General features: G+C 36.7%; 1 protein-coding gene across 2 annotated transcripts in view; it reads right to left on the bottom strand.

The window, feature by feature from the left end:
* Positions 1 to 1,730: 1,730 nt before the first annotated feature.
* SLC6A2 (solute carrier family 6 member 2) overlaps positions 1,731 to 17,312 on the bottom strand; it is a 75,798-nt gene continuing 60,216 nt past the window's right edge. Inside the window, exons 11-14 of one of the 2 annotated variants that reach the window (XM_075765627.1) lie at positions 15,582 to 15,682; positions 12,693 to 12,860; positions 10,379 to 10,450; positions 1,731 to 8,798 (exon numbers count right to left, since the gene is read on the bottom strand). In XM_075765627.1, the coding sequence (XP_075621742.1) occupies positions 8,775 to 8,798; positions 10,379 to 10,450; positions 12,693 to 12,860; positions 15,582 to 15,682 (365 nt within the window). In that variant the 3' untranslated portion in view covers positions 1,731 to 8,774. The remainder of the gene's footprint in view (positions 8,799 to 10,378; positions 10,451 to 12,692; positions 12,861 to 15,581; positions 15,683 to 17,312) is intronic. The other variant, XM_075765628.1, reaches the window with a different exon arrangement.

Below are 17,312 nucleotides of genomic sequence, written 5' to 3'. Positions count from 1 at the left end.
ACTGATTTATCTTTGAACCTTTTAAAAAAGTGTTTGTTACTTGTAGTTACTACTTTTAAACACATTGCATCTGTTTTTCTCTCTCCATTCTCTTTGCATTTACAAGAGTGTAATGTTTTAAATTTTGGCAGCATTGTTGATTCGTCTAATAATGAAGAAAAAAAAACAGATGTATTCTGACTTCTCCCCAGCCTTCAATTTTCTTATCAAAGAAACTTTTTGTGTGTCTGCATTTTAAATTAACTTAGGCTATAAATATTATCTTAGGTAAGGGGGCAAATGAAAATTTCATGTTTAATTGTATGAATCTGAGATGAAGAATGAGGTGTGGTGAAGCAGTTGTCTTTACTACTAACAGCATTGGTACCTAATCTGCCTTTTCTGTTCTGGGTGTTGAAAAAGGATGTGACTTAAGTTGCTGCTTTTAGAGTAAATTAGGGGAATATCAGAAGAGATGTAGTTATCCAAAACCAGACAGGAAACTTGGTTTCTATAGGATTTCCAGGAGGGCAAAACTCCTCCATTATTTTAAGTAAACCCTGCCTAGTTTTACTTTAATAATATGCTAATGCTGAGACTGAAAGACTTACCAATTGACTGATGCTTGGTGAAAATGAAGAGCAGTGAAAAATGAAAATTTTAGAGAGGCTTCTGTTGAACAGCAGAATAGATTAAAAGTGAAACACTTCAAGTATTTTGAAATTAACTTTGAATTATTTTAACACTTATTTGTAGTTTCAAGTGTTTTACACTATTTAAAACTGACATATCAATTTCATTATTCAGTTTTTCAGATGTATAAAAAGTAATTCAAAACACGTTTTTCTTGCTTGAAGGCAGTAGAGGAATATAATCAATTGAAGGCTGTACCTTAACTTTGAGATCTATTTAAAAAAAAACAACAAAAAACCAAAATGCTGAGGGAAGTAGATTAGTCTCTGTATGTGCCAATCTCAATTATCTATGTATGTAGATAATTGAGATTTTAATGGTACATTTTGTTAGGCAATAGTGCTTCACATCATTTTGTGATGTTCCATGGGGAAATAAGAAAACGGTTTGTTTTAGTAAAAAAATCATTATCTATTCTGCCTTTGTGTCGGATAAGACTAGCCTCTGCCTGGTTGATCTATGCATTAAGAATAATGCTCTTACGGCTATTATTACTTATGGCAAAGTTAACAGGACAAAAGGAATTGCTTGTAAAAAGGAAAACAATGTAGCCTTGGGGAATTACAGCTTTTGTGCTATGCATTTTGATTCATGTACCTAAAAGATCTTTATTTCCTTTCAATGTGTGGTTGTGAAAACTTCATTGCATTACTGTAATTACGTTCCTGAAAGGAGTTCAAATGTAGAAATTAATCTGTTCACAGCATCCACTGGACACCAAAAAGATGTGAACTATCTCATGAAGGTTGAGAGCTGAATAGGGTTCCTGCTCTCAGGCTTTTGTTTTTAGTTGTCTGCTAGTCTTTAGAGTCAGCTCAAGGCTGGCTCCTAGAAGCCCTTCCTGTGCTGCTGTTAGGCAGCCCTGCTCCAGGAATGCCTGTCCCTGAGGGGTAAGTGTGCCACCGCTGGGGAGCTGGGGAGACCTCTGCAGAGCCAGACCGGTTGTTGCTGTGAAGCTTTAGCTGGGAATAGTATTTATAACGAGCAAAACTTTCATTTCAGCTTTTAATTGACTGTTATAAGTAAATTCTTGGTACATAAGACTTTTCTTTATACTCTTTTTATGTGCATATTTATCAGATTTTATTTAAATAATTTTATACATAATATTGGAATAATCTGTTACATTAATACACAGCTTAAAACAGTTCTTATTTACACTGATCACAGAAAGACAGAGGAATGAGGACAAATACTTTACATTCACCATCTTTATCAGCATTTTAAGTATAGTTAACCAGCACACATCACACACATCCATATCCATATTTATAAGAAATGTGTAGTTGTTTCTAATTACACACATGGGCATGTAAGTGTCTCCCTTTAAAAAAAAAAAAAAAGAAATGCCTTTTCCCCCAGATAACCAAAGACTTACCAAAAAAAAAAGTCAAATGGACCTGCAGATTGCATAATTAATGGCATCGGGAGTGGAAATGTGGTGGCTGTGTTTAGACACTTTTGGTCACTGGGGAGCTTTTGGAGAGTATTTTTACTAGTGGTGTGTTTTGAACTCCTATGAAAACTTACTCCTGAAAACTGCAATGTGATCTCTTGCTTTGGAAGTAGACCTACTGGACACTAACACATTTGGTTTAATGTTGTCTAACAACACAAAATTGCAGCCAAAGGATGCTCTGAACTTTTTTGGTTTTTAGGATATAAATTAAAAACACATGACTTCCCTTTATGAGATTAAGGCAGCAATGGAGAATATTGTGCTACAATGTGCATTTAGCTGTAGATAATGTTTTATTCTCCTTTATCACATTTTTACATTTATAATCAAAGGCCAACATATTATTGAACTAGACTGGCTGACTACAAAATCTTATAATGGAGAAATAGGTCTTGTGTGATAACCTTGTTACATCAAAGTTGAATTTCTCGCCTTACAATATACACTTATATTCTATGAAAATTAAAAAAACTGGTAAAAATATTAAAATATTTCCTATACAGAGGTACCTTTATCTAAGGTAAAGTCTAGTCACTGCTATAAAAAGGCATTAAAAATTAAGTAAAACACTGGTGTAAACCAAGTAAATGCTCACTATAAAGCTTTTATTTGTAAGGCTTCATCAGACCTATTAGAAGTTATTTTCAAAATGTACTATTTGGACAGTCTCCCTTTAACTGATACTACCCATAGGAAACAAAAGCTAAGTCTTGCAGATAGGCTCACAGAGAGTGCAACATAAATTACAAATGCAGGTCACCTGCAAGTTTTGAGGCTTCTTGGCAGTGACCAGAAACAACATGACACCTTTGAGAGCCAGCTTAAGGCTTAGTAATTTTCTTAGTTCACTGAGTTTATTCTGTTCCCTTATTAAAGAAATTAAGCAACTTTTAGTATGGCAGCTAAAGAAACACCTTTTAAAAAAAAAAAAAGAGGAAAGCAAAGCACACAGGTGGCCCAATCTTGCCATTGGTGCTTAGGTAAAATAAGGCCCACTGTTCTCAACATGAAAACTAATGACCATAATGGCTTTACGTACATGACGGCTGCACTGCTGGACTGAGGCTTAAGCCTCTCCCCTTCTTGGCTCCATCCCAACCACTTGCATCTAGACACCTATGGGTTCTTATAAGGAGGACAGTTGCACTGAATACAATCATGGTATCTCTGTTACTTAGTCTTTTGGCTGTCGTCTGTTTCTCTGTGTGCTTCTACTAGGTTAGTCATACAGTGATTGCAATTTGTCTAGACATATTCTGTTTTTAAATGGCAAAGGAAAACTGATCAAATTCTATACTTAAAAGCAGCTATATTACACTGTTAGGTTTTTCTACTGGTTCAAATGTCTTTATCTGCCATCTAGTTCTCTATATAGTAGTCTCTGATGCATGTAGATGTATCTAAATTCAGTCTTGGGCAGTGAACAGTACCACTGTACAAATTAATCACTGGCTGAGGATCTTGGTCCTACGTTGATTTAACTTTTATTAGTAACAATGTGCAAAAATCTGACCTTTTTTGGCCTAGGAAAAGTTTCTCTGTGCATGGCATGGCTTACAAGTCTTGTCATTCCCCAGTTAAGCTTAAGCAGGCAAACCCAAGTAATTGTATATCTAATCACAGCTAAGGAACACATGTGTGCTTGCTCGGTCAGTATGAGTGGTCTTGGCTGATTGTCAGCAAAAACTGTCCTTTGAGAATATGGATTAGAGGGGGGCAAGTGCTTAAGTGCTCAGTTGATTAAGTTCTAAAAAGACTTCCGAACTGTTTTGCAGTATCCTGCACTACCCTGTACCTTTTCTCTAAAAGAAGTGAGAATGGCAGGCTTTCTCATGTACCAGCTAACATTAGTTTAGTAAATCTGTAATGATTCAGGTGTCCAAGCAGCTCACAGATTCCTTCACGTATAGTGATTTCTGGTCAGCTTTGGTTAAAATAGTCCATGTGCTGCTTTCAGCTTGTATATAGATATGAACCTAGTAAGGTCATTTCAAGGTCCTGTTTCTGACTTCTGTAATGTATTATAAACAGTTTAGCTTGATATTCTAACAGCTTAAGTTTCCACTGATTAGCTAGGTCAGGCCAGAGTCACGAACAGGAACGTGGCTATGAATCAGGGGAAGATAGACTGAAAAACTGTTTTTCTGTGGAGGACACTTTCTGGAAGTGTCTCTAGAAGATCTGTTTCCCTGTACTATAGCCAAGACTCCAAACTTGTTTGAGGGTCTAATCTGAAACATCATGTTGGCCTCTAAGGAGATTGAGTTCTTGCACATGGGTTGATCTGTGGACCATAAATATTAGTCATGAGAAAATAAAGTGTATTAGAACAAACTTATTTTACTGCTCCAAGAGGCTTATCAGAGTGCACAAAATTTCTGCAGGTTGATTATATACTGTCATTTGAGCTGTGGTAACTGTCTTATGTCTGAGTCCTTCAGGCCCATTTGAAAATGTTTTAACAGGGCACTGCAAATAAAACATTTATAAGTCTCATCTCTTTTGAAATCGCTGGTCTACGGTTTAAATTTGGTTCTTAGGAAAGAAATTCCTAAATGTTTGCCAATGCCTCATGAAACTTAATGAATCAATCCAGGATATGAACAAAAGTACCTACTCCTATAAAAGCAAGTATCAGCTAATTAATGCTGTTTGAATTGGAAGAACTGCAAAAGAGACATTAAAAGCAAAAGAACTTTCTATGTGGCCTTCTACAATCTAACAGTACAAAGTAAACTTAATTCATGTTAAAACAATAGTGTAAGAAGTAGATGTATATACAAAATGTTTGGGTTTGACCTTTTTAAATAATAGTGTTTAAGTGGTATTTTGCTGAAAGAAATGACCATTTATATTGAATTTCCTCTGGGAAAATTACATACAACATACGTTGCACGTGCAGTTAGGGAACGTGTACAATAGTAACAGCCAAGTATTTCTCCTGCATTCTATATTTAAAATATCATGTTTGATCTTGGATTTCCTGCAAAATCCCTCACTATGGTAAGATGTCTTTCAAGTGTTGCCAGGGTGTATGCCTCAGGACATGACAGAACACAAGAAGGACTGAAAGCAAGGGCTGACCACTAAATAGCACTAGTGCTTTTTGGACTGCTGCCCATGAAAGACCCACTGTTCCTACCAGAAATCTAAATTTCTGGAGTTTTAGTAATGTAGCTTTAGAACAATACCAAGTATACAAAGAATTAGTCTGCTGAATGACAGCAGGAGTACGAAGAAAATAGAGAATCTCTTTCCTTGGTGCTGACTTTCTGTGGCTTGATGAAAATGTAGGGATCACAGGCAGGTCTTTTTCACTGACAGGAAGAGAGGGCAGGAGAGAGATGCTAGTGTATGACAGCTGCTTCCTTTATCAGATTACGAAAAGGCTTTCAAGAAAATATTTGCTAGAACTATCAAATCAGCTATTTGTTTCACTCAGTTCTTTCCACTGGCTTGTTACTAAAACAGCAGCATAATCAGCAGGCAGGTGATACTGCATCTTGAATAAGCTTGTATCCAAAATTTTCTTTGTTTGGAAGTGGGTGGCCTACTCCATCAGCATATACTTGCCATCCTGTGGGGATATCTGGGAGAACATCAGTCCCCAGAGTGGGTCTGTTCCCACAACAGGTATAGCTGAGGGAAGGAGTGACCTGCTTGGCTGAAAATTCAAGACTGAGTTGGAGGAAGACTTGCAGTTAAACTGCATGGGTGATAAGGACCTGGCTAGGTGATTTTTTTTTTAAACTACAAATGGTTGAACTGAAGGGAGATGAGTATCTTAGTGGCATGTGATGTTTTCCATATTGAAAATGTATTAGGCAGTTCAAAGCAGGTGCCTAAGAGGAGCTGAGTGCTGGAGCTGTGGCTTATTGGGCCCTCTGTGCCATATCACTTAGTCGAGGAAAAGAGTATAACCTAGTCTTCACAAAGGTATTTGTCATTTGAGTGGATGCTAGTTTGTGTCTAAGGGCATCATTTATTGTCCAAGAGGCATGAGGTAGTTGAACATCTTATTCTGTCGAGAATTGAAGACGTTGTTCTTCATCTCTGGGACAGAAGTCGTATTATTTTGGGGAGGAGACTTCCTTTGGGCGACATCTGGAACTTAAAGCCTTGCTGTGCAGTCATGCAATGTGTATTTTCTTTCTTTTTCATTCAAGCTATTCCTGGTAATAAAATTCCTGCTTTCTCCAATTTGCCTATTGTCTTCTGTGTAGATTGCAAGTTATTTGTAAATAAAACCTCAGAACAAGATGGCAATAGTGCAGTGGAGTCCTGAGCTATAAATACAACACTAAACCTAAGAAATTATACAGTAATAGAAATAAAAATAACGTAGTAGGTAATTGCCTTGGGAATTGGTATTAAAAAATACTATCAAACCCTAACATGGCGTGTAAAGCTGATTTCACTCGCATGTTAAGATAGCTTTGCTCCTGTTTCAGAGCTGAGAGATGAAGAAGTGTAACTTTTCCTGCATGGGTTTTGCTATATGGATGGTGGTGATGGGGTGTGTCACAAATGAACATTGATGCAGGTTGTTAGCATTTCCAATCATGAGCAAACCAAATAATGTATAGTAAGACAAGCTATTGAAGCTCCACATTAAAGAGCCCCCAAGAGTTTCAAAACATGGTGGTAACTATGTCTATGCTAAGAAGCTTTTGAGCCATGCCAAGCCAGTGACTGAAACAGCTGTGTTATTGAAAAGTAAGCTTTGTAACAATGAAAAGATTCTCATGTAGTTTAGCAAACAATAAAAATGGGATTAACTATGAAGTTGGCTTTCTTGAAGCCCTCAACATATTTTCACTGTTTGGTCTTTTGTGTAATTACAGAACTAGGACCGCAACATTTGAAATTCCTTTATTATTGAAATATATTTAATAACAGGGTTTAAATAGCTATTGGCCATCAGATGAGCCAGAAAATATGACTTCCTTTGTAACTAGAAGAAGTATCTTTTGGGCTTAAAACCCTGTTGAAGTAAAACTGCTATTTGTCACAGAGTCTTTAAGAAAAGGACAATACTTGATATGTTTCAAAGTATTGATTATGTTGGAGGAAAAGGATAAATAAGGAGAGAAATTTCCTTTCCATTATTTTGAACAGAAATCAATGCTAAATGGAAACGGCCAAAATCACTTGGGACTTTTAAATTGGGCTATTTTTAAAAAGGAAAAAAACCCCTCAACAAAAATTGTATTATAAATAAAAAAAGCCCCATCCTTTTAAATGAGCTTTTTAAAAAGAGGAAGCACTACATACATTTAAAAGACAAGCTGAATTGAAAGTATAAAAGCAAAAAAAATTCAGAGGTAGGGTCCAGAGGTAAACTCTGGGCTGGATTCAGCTGAGAAGCTACTGCCTCTGAAAATTGCTGTAGATCTAATGATTAACGAAGTACAAGAAATAACTCAAAGCTACCAAATCTCGTGATCACTGGAAAGATACTACAGTGATAAGTGACCACAGAATAAGAACAGCACCCAAATGCAGAGTTTGTTCTGTATCTTCTACCTTGCATAATGCTACCAGAGAGAAGAGCTGGAATAGGCTTTGAGAGCTGAGTATGCCTAAAATACCCTTCTAAATTATTCAACACAATCTTATATGGTTTGGTAGGTGAATCCAGGTTAGATTATAATAATAGCATGTTCACAGCAGGAGAATAAAGCCAAAGTTTGGTATTTTGGTGCCTCTGGGTAGACTATGTAATTCTAAAAGTCATCCTCTCTATTTATTTTACATTCTTTGTTTGGAACAAAATATAACAAAAAGATGAAAGTCTGTCTATTTGCATGTAACTTTCGTACTTAGCTGAAAAAAGTCTGTAGAGTATGGATCATGTGATAAAGCCATTTTAATTGTTGATATAAGGGAATATATTTTTCATTAAGTAGAGCGTGGTATTAAACTGTATTCTGTACCTAGCTGTAACAAGAATTCTGTTTCTGCTGCTCTTCGGCTTGTATAATTAAACTGGACAGAAAATGGCATGGACGTAGACAGCAGAGACAACCTTCTTCACCAAGAGAAGAAACTAGTAACAAACTACTGAAAATGAAACACTGAGACTTTGCTTCAGAAGGATGCAAACTCATATCCCAAAGGATAATATGGCAAGAAAGCTGACAGTAGTACGTAGTTAAAGTTGCTCTTTCCTCATAATTGAGATGTACTCTTTCCTTAGATCTAGAATGTTCAGGTTGTGTTGGTTTAAAATGGGTTGTGGCATGAATATCTGAAGTAATTATTACTGTCAGAAAAGTTTAATTCACTTCTTCACGATAAAAGAGCATTTAACTTATGCTGATTGCTTTTTTCTCTGCTCCCTGCCCACCCCCTCCTCCCCCCCCCCCCCCCCATCTGCCAATAGCAAAACTCACAAGGTTTGGTCATGTAGGGATCTCGTGGCACCAAAGGATATAAGAAAAATAAAACGGAGTCTTTAAAGATCATTTGAAGCCAAGTAATAGAAGGGAGGCATTGAGAACAGAGAGCAGATGTGTTCCCTCAAAGAGTCAGTAGATAAGCTCTGAGCCAGCCTGGTCCAAGCATAATTGAGGGAGCTTTGAACTTTTCTGTATTCCCAGTTTAGCTTAACGTATTGGCTTTTTCCTCAACCTGTTGGTTGTCATATTGTTAGCCAGTGTTGAAGCTGTAAGGGAACAGAAGTAGTTGTTTAATAACATTATGGATTCAAATAATGATAATGAGAGATGTTTTAAATACATTAGTTGACAAATCTAGAGTTACAAAGAGGTTTCAAAATAACAGATAGATTCTAATTAATTTCTGTGGATTTGCAGTGAGAAATGTGCTGAAAATAAAGGCTATTTAGTCAGCTCTCAGTTCAGTTTTAAAAATCAGAACTGCTGAACATATATGAGAAGAAAACTGTTGGTTTTGTTTGGTTATGGTAGCAGCGTTTACAAACCTAAATATCATGAACAAATTACTAACTATGCTTTAGCAATAACAAAGCTATTCCTAGCTGTTCATTGAAGACAGTAACAAATTAATGTGCCCTAGTGTTTGGCATGGTTTTAGGCATCATTAGGAATTTACTTCTAAGTACAGTCTTTTCAAATTAAAGTGAAATTAATTTGCTTCCTTTTTGCCATTATAGATTTGGGTTCAGAAGACTGTTACTGTGTAGGAATGGATGTTTATACCCCATTCAGACAGAACATCTGCCTCTGGAAAAATCAAGTTATTACTTACAGCTGGAACACTAAATCTTCAGACAACTGAGGGCAGGAATAGGGAAAAGAGAAGGCAGGAAGAGGTGCTGTGCTACTACTTATTCTTGGCCACATCAAATAAATTGTGGTGATGGAACAGGAAGCCTTTTCTTCCTGCGTCCCATAAATCTACACTTGGATTATTTCCTTTAAAATTCAAAATTATACTTCAAACAGTATTTTTCAGAGTAAGCAAAAGGCAAATTTCTTTTTTCAATACCAATATGCGAACCACAACTATAAAATCTGGGTCGTGTTTTGAGGTGATGTGCATAATTCTAGTTGCTTTCAACTTTGAAGACAGAAAGTGGTCTGGCATGAATGCTGATAAGTGTAACAAGCTTCGTATTTGCATCCCTTTTATCTTCTACAAAAAGGACTTTATTTCAATAAGCTCATTTTATTTGCTAAAAGCAAATCAGTGTTTGGAATCCTATAGCATATTTTTCATGGCTACTTAAGAAGTCTCCAGCAGTGTTTTCAATCAACTGTAGGCCTATGGGGAAAGCCTATTCCACATAACCTAGCATATTATTTCATCATGGCCATTATTTTTAAGCTCTGACAATGGATATTTGTTTTGCTGTTTACCATGTGTTGTGGTACATAATTGGAGTTTAAGAAATATGATTTCAGATTGCTGTGCAATAACTGAGGGAGAGGCTATGACCTGTTCAAATGCACATGATAATTTGGAAATACATTCATCTCTTAGATCTCACTGTATTCAGATACAACTTAAACTATTGAATCCAAGTGATCTGTACAATTGTGAGTTCTGCTTAATTGAGGAAGGAAGGTGCCAAAAGCCTTCCAACAGAGTTAATGTGCGTGGTACTAAGCCTCCTGCATCTTGTCATGCTGGCAGAAAAAAAAAGAACCACAGACCTGCAAAGGTATCCACTATGAGGAAATTGATGCAAACCTGTAGTTGTTGCTAAAGTCAGGAAAGAGTTGGTATCAGAAGAGGAAGCATGGTGAAAGGAGTACAAACCTTAAACTGCCTGACATTTCCTTGGGCCACGAGTTGGTGCTCATTTTCAGGTGTGATGCAGTAAGCTAGTCTCTAAACCAGATGGGAAGAAGAAGAAAAAGTCAGCCATATGAAGTGGGATTATGTCTGTAATCCCCAATCTATAATGGGGAAGTAGCATGAACTTTATTTAAAAAGGTAACTTAAATCTTTAATATCACTGCATCATATGCCCTTAACTCAGCCAGTGAGCGAACAAGCTTATTATAAGACCTTTGGTATTAGCCTTTAATATAAGAAGCAACAGTGGAAAGTTTATGCAAATACTAAGTCCAAATATTTAGCAAGTGCATATGGAAAAGGACATCAGGAACAAGTTGGTATCGCAGGCCTTATCCCCTAAATTCACAGTTTTCTGTTAGTGCTCTACTAAGGTTGACTAGTCCCAGTGGGAGAGGAAGGAGTTACTGTTTCCCAGCTCATCTCCCTTGTCTAACCTTAGGCTGTGCCATTTTGTTTCACATGTAGATTTTGATTTATCAAGCTGGCAAAAGCCTGTTGGGCCAGTACAAATTATTCTTTGACACTTACGAGCCACTAGAAAATGGGTTTGTAAACCCGCAGGAATGGAAGAAAACAGAGTGCTTATAGAATTGCTGGAAGTGAGAGCTAGAAATTCTGTACAACACTGAGATGTCGGAGACGATGAAAACAGGGTGGGTGAAGAGGCCTGCTTTGGCCTGCGTTTCTGAGGTGAACATTAAGTGCGGTGACTGTACTGGTTCAGATACTAGGCATTTACCCCTTTGGGCCTGCCAGGTCAATGCGAGGGGGTGCACCCTGTCTAGGTAAAGGGTGAGATCCTATTTTCTGCTTAATTCTCTGTGTGGTAGCGGTGGTTCCGTGACTTTTGCCTAAGAGCATCAATACCTTGCTGCATCATTCTGTAACTCTAGCTCTAGGAAAGGAGAGCAATAGGTATAAGTCAGAAAGTCTAGATTAGGCTATAAAATTACAACATATGATAGGACAAAAATTGCTCTATGGTGGTGAGGAGTCTTACTTCCGAGTTCTATTAGAGATTTTAAGACTATAGATAATTTCCTTTGACAGTGATGGTGCAATTAATATGATCAGTGAACCTTAATCCTGTGCCATTTTGATCTGATAAATAAAGTACAGGGGAGTGAACTGTTAGGAAGTATGGATGGATTTTTTCCCCTAGAAACAGATTCTTTTAAATAGAATTAATATATTAATATTACACATAAATATATAAATGAGGTTAAAAGAACACTATTAAGGTTGCAATGTTAGTTCTTGCTATTAGGCAAATCATTAAAATAAGATGGTCACAAATTCTTTCTCCCTCAGTTTCTGTTTTATTCAGTGCACACACCGAGCATATTATGCATGAAGTGGGTTTACGTAGTGTAAGATGCTGCTGTGTAGTACCCTGGTTCTTTTACTGGGGTAGTTAAAAAACCAACAGGCTAGATGAGATCATAAGCGGTGCCTATATCCAAATTTTCTTGATTTCCAGATCTATTTCAGCACCTTGGTCTATCTTGAATATTAAGTTTCTTCACACATTCTGATACTAGTTATGAACAAACTGAAAAATCTGCATTAATTCTAGCCTCGGCCGACTGTTGAAATAATCCCAGTAAGTAGAGGATGAGGATACATATTTGACAGAGAGAATGAAACACAAAGTGGATGCTGTTAAAGACAGAATACCAGGCTAAATGGATCTCTTGCTGTGACCCAGTAAGGCATTTCTACTGTCCTTGCTGGATGCTCATTAAATGAACAAAGGTCTTCCTGAACACAGGGTACTTGGGGGCGCATCCCACCCTCCCAGCGTGTAGATATGTTTAGAGACTTATAATGCTAAGATAGGACAGGTCTGAATTAACATTGTACATATAACAGTTTACAACACTCTAGTAAAGACTGAATAAATCATACGTTGGACTGATCTCTGTTTAGTTACGACTGTATGAAGACCATACTTCAGAACCGAATATGAAGATACCATAATTTGTATATTTTTTGTTAATAAGGAAAAAAATAATCTCATCAATTGGATTAATTACATCAAAAAGATTTTTTCAGAATTATTATGGCTCTTTCTTGAAAGCTAATTTCTGTCTAGAAACTCAAACAGCATGTGGTAATCCTACCTCAAAACTCCAATCCATCTGACAGTTGGATCTGAAAGGTCACTCATAAATAATAAGTTTCAGGAGTAAGAGAAACAAACTGCCAACTTAGATCCAACCATTTCATTTCATAGCAACATTTCATGACATTTTATTAGCATTCCACTTACTTCTTTAAAGGTCCCACGCACATTCATAAATTTATAGATAATATAGGCAGGCACAAGTATCATTGAAGATAATGCTATTCCCCAGCCAATGCGATTTGCCCAGAGAGGGAAGGTGTAGTCATCGTAGGTCAAAGGTTTGAAATTTATTATGCTGACTATGACAACAAACTAGGGAAGAAAGAATAAAATGAGCCACAGTTTTGAGATGAAGAAACTTAGTGGAAAACTGGTTTCATGTGTTTTATTAGGCAGCCACCCTAAGGTACACTTCAACTAAGCTTTACCATTTACCTTCATCCTCTTTACTTTGTGCCTTTTACTGCTTAAACTGTTGAAGTTCTTGATGCATTTACTAGTATTAACAATTCAATTTAACTACGCTGGACACAGCTTATTTGATATTTTGGTGGGAAGATCAGGTGGTTGTCTGCTACTGCCTCATTTAAACTAGTGTTACAGATATAAAAATGGGATTCCGTAGTCAAGAAAAACCTCTGCAGGATCTATTGTTTTCCCCTTCTTTGTCTCTCAGAGGCATTAGGCTTCATTTAGAAGTTTTGTACCCATTTTTCAGCGAGAGGCATGATGCGAACTCCAGCATGATACATTTACTGAGGAAAGGTCAAGCAGCTTTCAGGCCTGGAAAACAAAGTAGTTGTTTTTCTCCTGCTGGTGTTACCTCATCCAGTCCTAGATGCAGGAAGGAAAGAGTGGGGTACCACCCTATTTCCCTCCTGCTAAATCTGTATGGGTTATGTAATATGCAGAGTTCCTTGATTTGGTTCGCTGGGCCTATACGTTCTGCTCCATATTGTTATTTCAAACTAGAGTATTTTGACTGTAGGGTTTCAAAGGCTGCACAAGGAGAGTAATGGTGTAGGTTAAAGGAAGCTGATAGTGTGAAATCCAGTTAGAGAATCCATTTTGAGATTTTTTCTTGGGATTATGTACGTAGCTGCAGACAGTATGGAGAAAAAGCTTCAAGGAGATATTTCCTAATACCAGATACCTGACCAACCCCAACTTACCTTTATCTTAGAGAACTCTATCCTTAGCAACTACTGTAATACATTCCCAGTCACAAACAGGAGCAACTTTGTGCTAAGCACACATGGGATTGTTAGGGCAAGAATTATACTGAAGTCTGACAATTTTATAGCCTTTTCCATATTAGCCTAAACTATATATATGTATATCTCCAAGAAACTATATATGATTTTTTTAATTTGTATTTACTATGCTTATGGTCGCGGTCTCTTCTGGTGAGGGAGTTTGCTTCATACAGGTGGTGTAAAAATGCTATTTCTTAGCTCAATTGACAAAATTTCTAGAATTTGTAGTTTTAAATTATGTAGGCTAATTGTGAACTGCCTTTTTCATGCTAGTGAACATCTTTATAGTTTTCACTTAAAATTACTGAGTTAAACCATTTTAGTGAATTTGCTTTGTTTTCTTAATGTATTGAATAACAAACCCAAAAGATAGGCTGTAAGAAGGTAAATTACATTTACTTTTGCCCTATAACTCAAGATTGTTGCCTTGTAGAAAATTAAGAAAACGTACAGCTGTAACAAAACTGCCCACTGTCCTCCTACCCAGTATGATATCATTTCCATGGGATTTAAAATATAGTGGTATCCAGTAATTAAGTCGATGTGTTCCCAATTCAGCACTTCCAGCTGGAAAAGAAATTGTGCATTGTGATGGCTGAAAGATGCATTACCTACAGATTCAGTCTGACCCTTATGTTTAGAGGCTTTGGTAGGAAGGTATCGGGGCCATTTTCATTAAGAAATCTTAAGCTGCCTGCAGGTTAGACTGAGAATCACTTCAGCTTTCTCTAGCTAGTTTGCTAGAACTCTGCTCTTCGTAAAATTTAAATTTTCAACAGTCTCCTAGTGTGCAAAACCTAAGGATGTTTGGTGCAGCATTTTTCCGTTCTACTTGAGTCAGCCTGTTTGAAGTGCTGCAGGATAGAGTTCCATACAAGCTTCTCTATAGAATAGTGTTTAAAAGGATAATTAATACATGCTTGGTAGGTGCTTAGTGATGAATTAGGGCCAGAAGCTTTTATAGAAAGAAAAAAAGTGGACCTGAAGGCTGTCATAAAAGCCTACCCAGTGTATCTTTGGAATACCAGTACTGCATTAAGAGTGCGCAGCTTTAATGCAATTAATAGTCTCCTAAAATCATAGCGAGGTCAAATTTCCATATTATTCATCCTGACCTTTTGATTTACAAATATGCATAGGAAGAGATCACAATATAAAACTGTAGTTTAGTTCTGAATCTAACCTTTACATAAAGCAACCAAATTCAGACTGGGATTTTTTTTTCTCTCCCCCAAAAAGTAATGAAGCACTTGTTTTTCACATGAAGCAGCTTACAAGGTATATTTAATACATCTCTTCAGTGTTTCACATAGCTAATTACTGAGTGTAGTTGCATATTAGTTGTTCTAAGGTGTCATCCCACAATTCAGGGATCTTGGTATTGTCCAATAAAAAATAAATTCTTGCTAACACAGTCTCTTACCACTGGTTAGTTTATTTCCCAAAAGAACAATTTGTTTAATAAACATAGATGCTGGGGGGACTGGGAGAACGTTGCCTAGGTGTTCAATGTTCCCTAAAGAAAATTGCTTTCTTTAAATCCTGCCAAAGTAAAGAAATAGAAGATGACTATAGCTTCTCTTTCATGACTGAAATGTATTATACAAAATATAACCAATGCCATTAAGGAGAAAAAAAGAATTAAATCAGAGTGTCTTCTATTCATCCTGACAATATCAGACATAGCAATGAGTATCATGCTCTTGATACCTCTTGTATATTCTAGCAAGCAAAGTACCATCATCCTTTCCGTGATGAAATAATTATCAACACTTACCAATAAAAAAGCAGGGCTAACAAATTTCCAGCACAGTCTCCAGTAGAGGCCTGGCTTGAAGCCCATCATTTGTTGGATATCTTCACTGAATCTGTCCACACCTAGGAGGGATGTGAACGTCAGACAGGTGTAAATCTAAACTGATGAGATGCTGGCATACCCCAAAACATCTGCTTTTTCAGAAAGCAGACAATAATGACTTCCAAATCATATAACATATAACATGCCTGTGAGCAGTTATGGTCTGTTGCAAATAGCATTACCACTGAAAAGTGGCATTTCAGAAATATCTAGAATTTAAGTTGCGAATGGGACACACATTTTTTTTAATAGTTTTGGATAACTGTAACCTAATTACTCAATTTTTTTATGAGTACATAAGGATTTTTTTATGAGTATATAAGGAGAACCCAGCCCCTTATTCACAAACTGCTTACTCATAATGAGGTAGATTCATATGATTATTAATTTATCAAAGGAGCCCTATTTGTTCCACTTAATGGCATACTTCACTTATCTTTCACTGTTGCACTAAATACCACAGATGTTCATTATATCTATGACAAATGTCATTTCACCTTTCATCACCTTTCCAAGGAACTGGGTAGATGCTTCCTCTGCAGTGTAAGTATGCACAAAACCACAGTAGCTAGAAACAGGTGGCCTTTTCTAGAGTATCCTGGGGTTTTTTTGAAAATTATAATACCAACTAGAATTTTCTAAAATTGTTACCTCTGTATGTATCTAAATAGCTAGTAATGTAGCTGTTGTGGATACGTTAGAAGATACATGATTTGTTCATGTGAGTAAAACCCAAGAGTAGTCAGAAATTTTAGCTGCTGCAGTAATTAAGACAGCAGAGGATAACATGAAAATCATTAAATGAAGACACAGATCAAAGGTAAGTCCTGCTAATTGTACCGGCAATGTAGAATATGGGTTTAGAAACATGGATGGCTTGATTATTATGAAAACCTTGATAGTATTATACAATATTTCAGTATAAGACTTTGTATATTAGTGTGCAAGAAGTAATGTACAAGATTTCTATTGTCAGGAAAACAGTATTTATTCAAAAGTCACTCAAACGTTAGCTACCTGCAGTGGGATTCACTGCACTGCAAAGAGACGGAGGCACCAGAACAAAATGTTTAACAAGTGACATAATGACCAGAGGGGAGACGAGCTGCAAATACTCAGTTCTCAGTCTGTAATACTCCATCTGTTCTGAGATTTTGTGTGCATGTGTTGATACATGTGTGCATATTTAGTACTTATGTCATTTGAAGTATTAATAGTTATAAAAACAGTGTAAATAGTTGCAGTATAAATCTCTTCCCACAGCCAATGCAGAAAGGAAGATTGTCTGACCATGGTAAATCCCCTTCAGAAACACCATCTAGACAGTGACTTCAAAATCAGAATAGGTCATGATGCGCAGGCCAAGGTGAAAACAAAACAATGTGCTGTCCTGGGTGTCTCAGGACAGAACAGATTGTGTAACAGCAAATAAGGAAAAAATGGCATTTCAGTCAGTGTCTCTCAATTCCTTATGGGTTTTACAGACTACTAGTTTGTAATTTGTTATACTCGATGTGTTCAGAAAGCTTGCTTTTAATCCTGAACCCTATTAGGTAAAGAACAGAAATGCAGCTTTTTGCCATGAATATTTGTTTTTTTAGAGAGGATGTATAGTTTACCATAATAATTGTTTCTTTTCACATGGAGCAG

Source organism: Balearica regulorum, chromosome 13 (assembly GCF_011004875.1).
Source record: "Balearica regulorum gibbericeps isolate bBalReg1 chromosome 13, bBalReg1.pri, whole genome shotgun sequence".
NCBI lineage: Eukaryota > Metazoa > Chordata > Aves > Gruiformes > Gruidae > Balearica > Balearica regulorum.
Note: the sequence above shows the minus strand (reverse complement) of the source record. Positions and strands in the feature narration are given on the sequence as shown.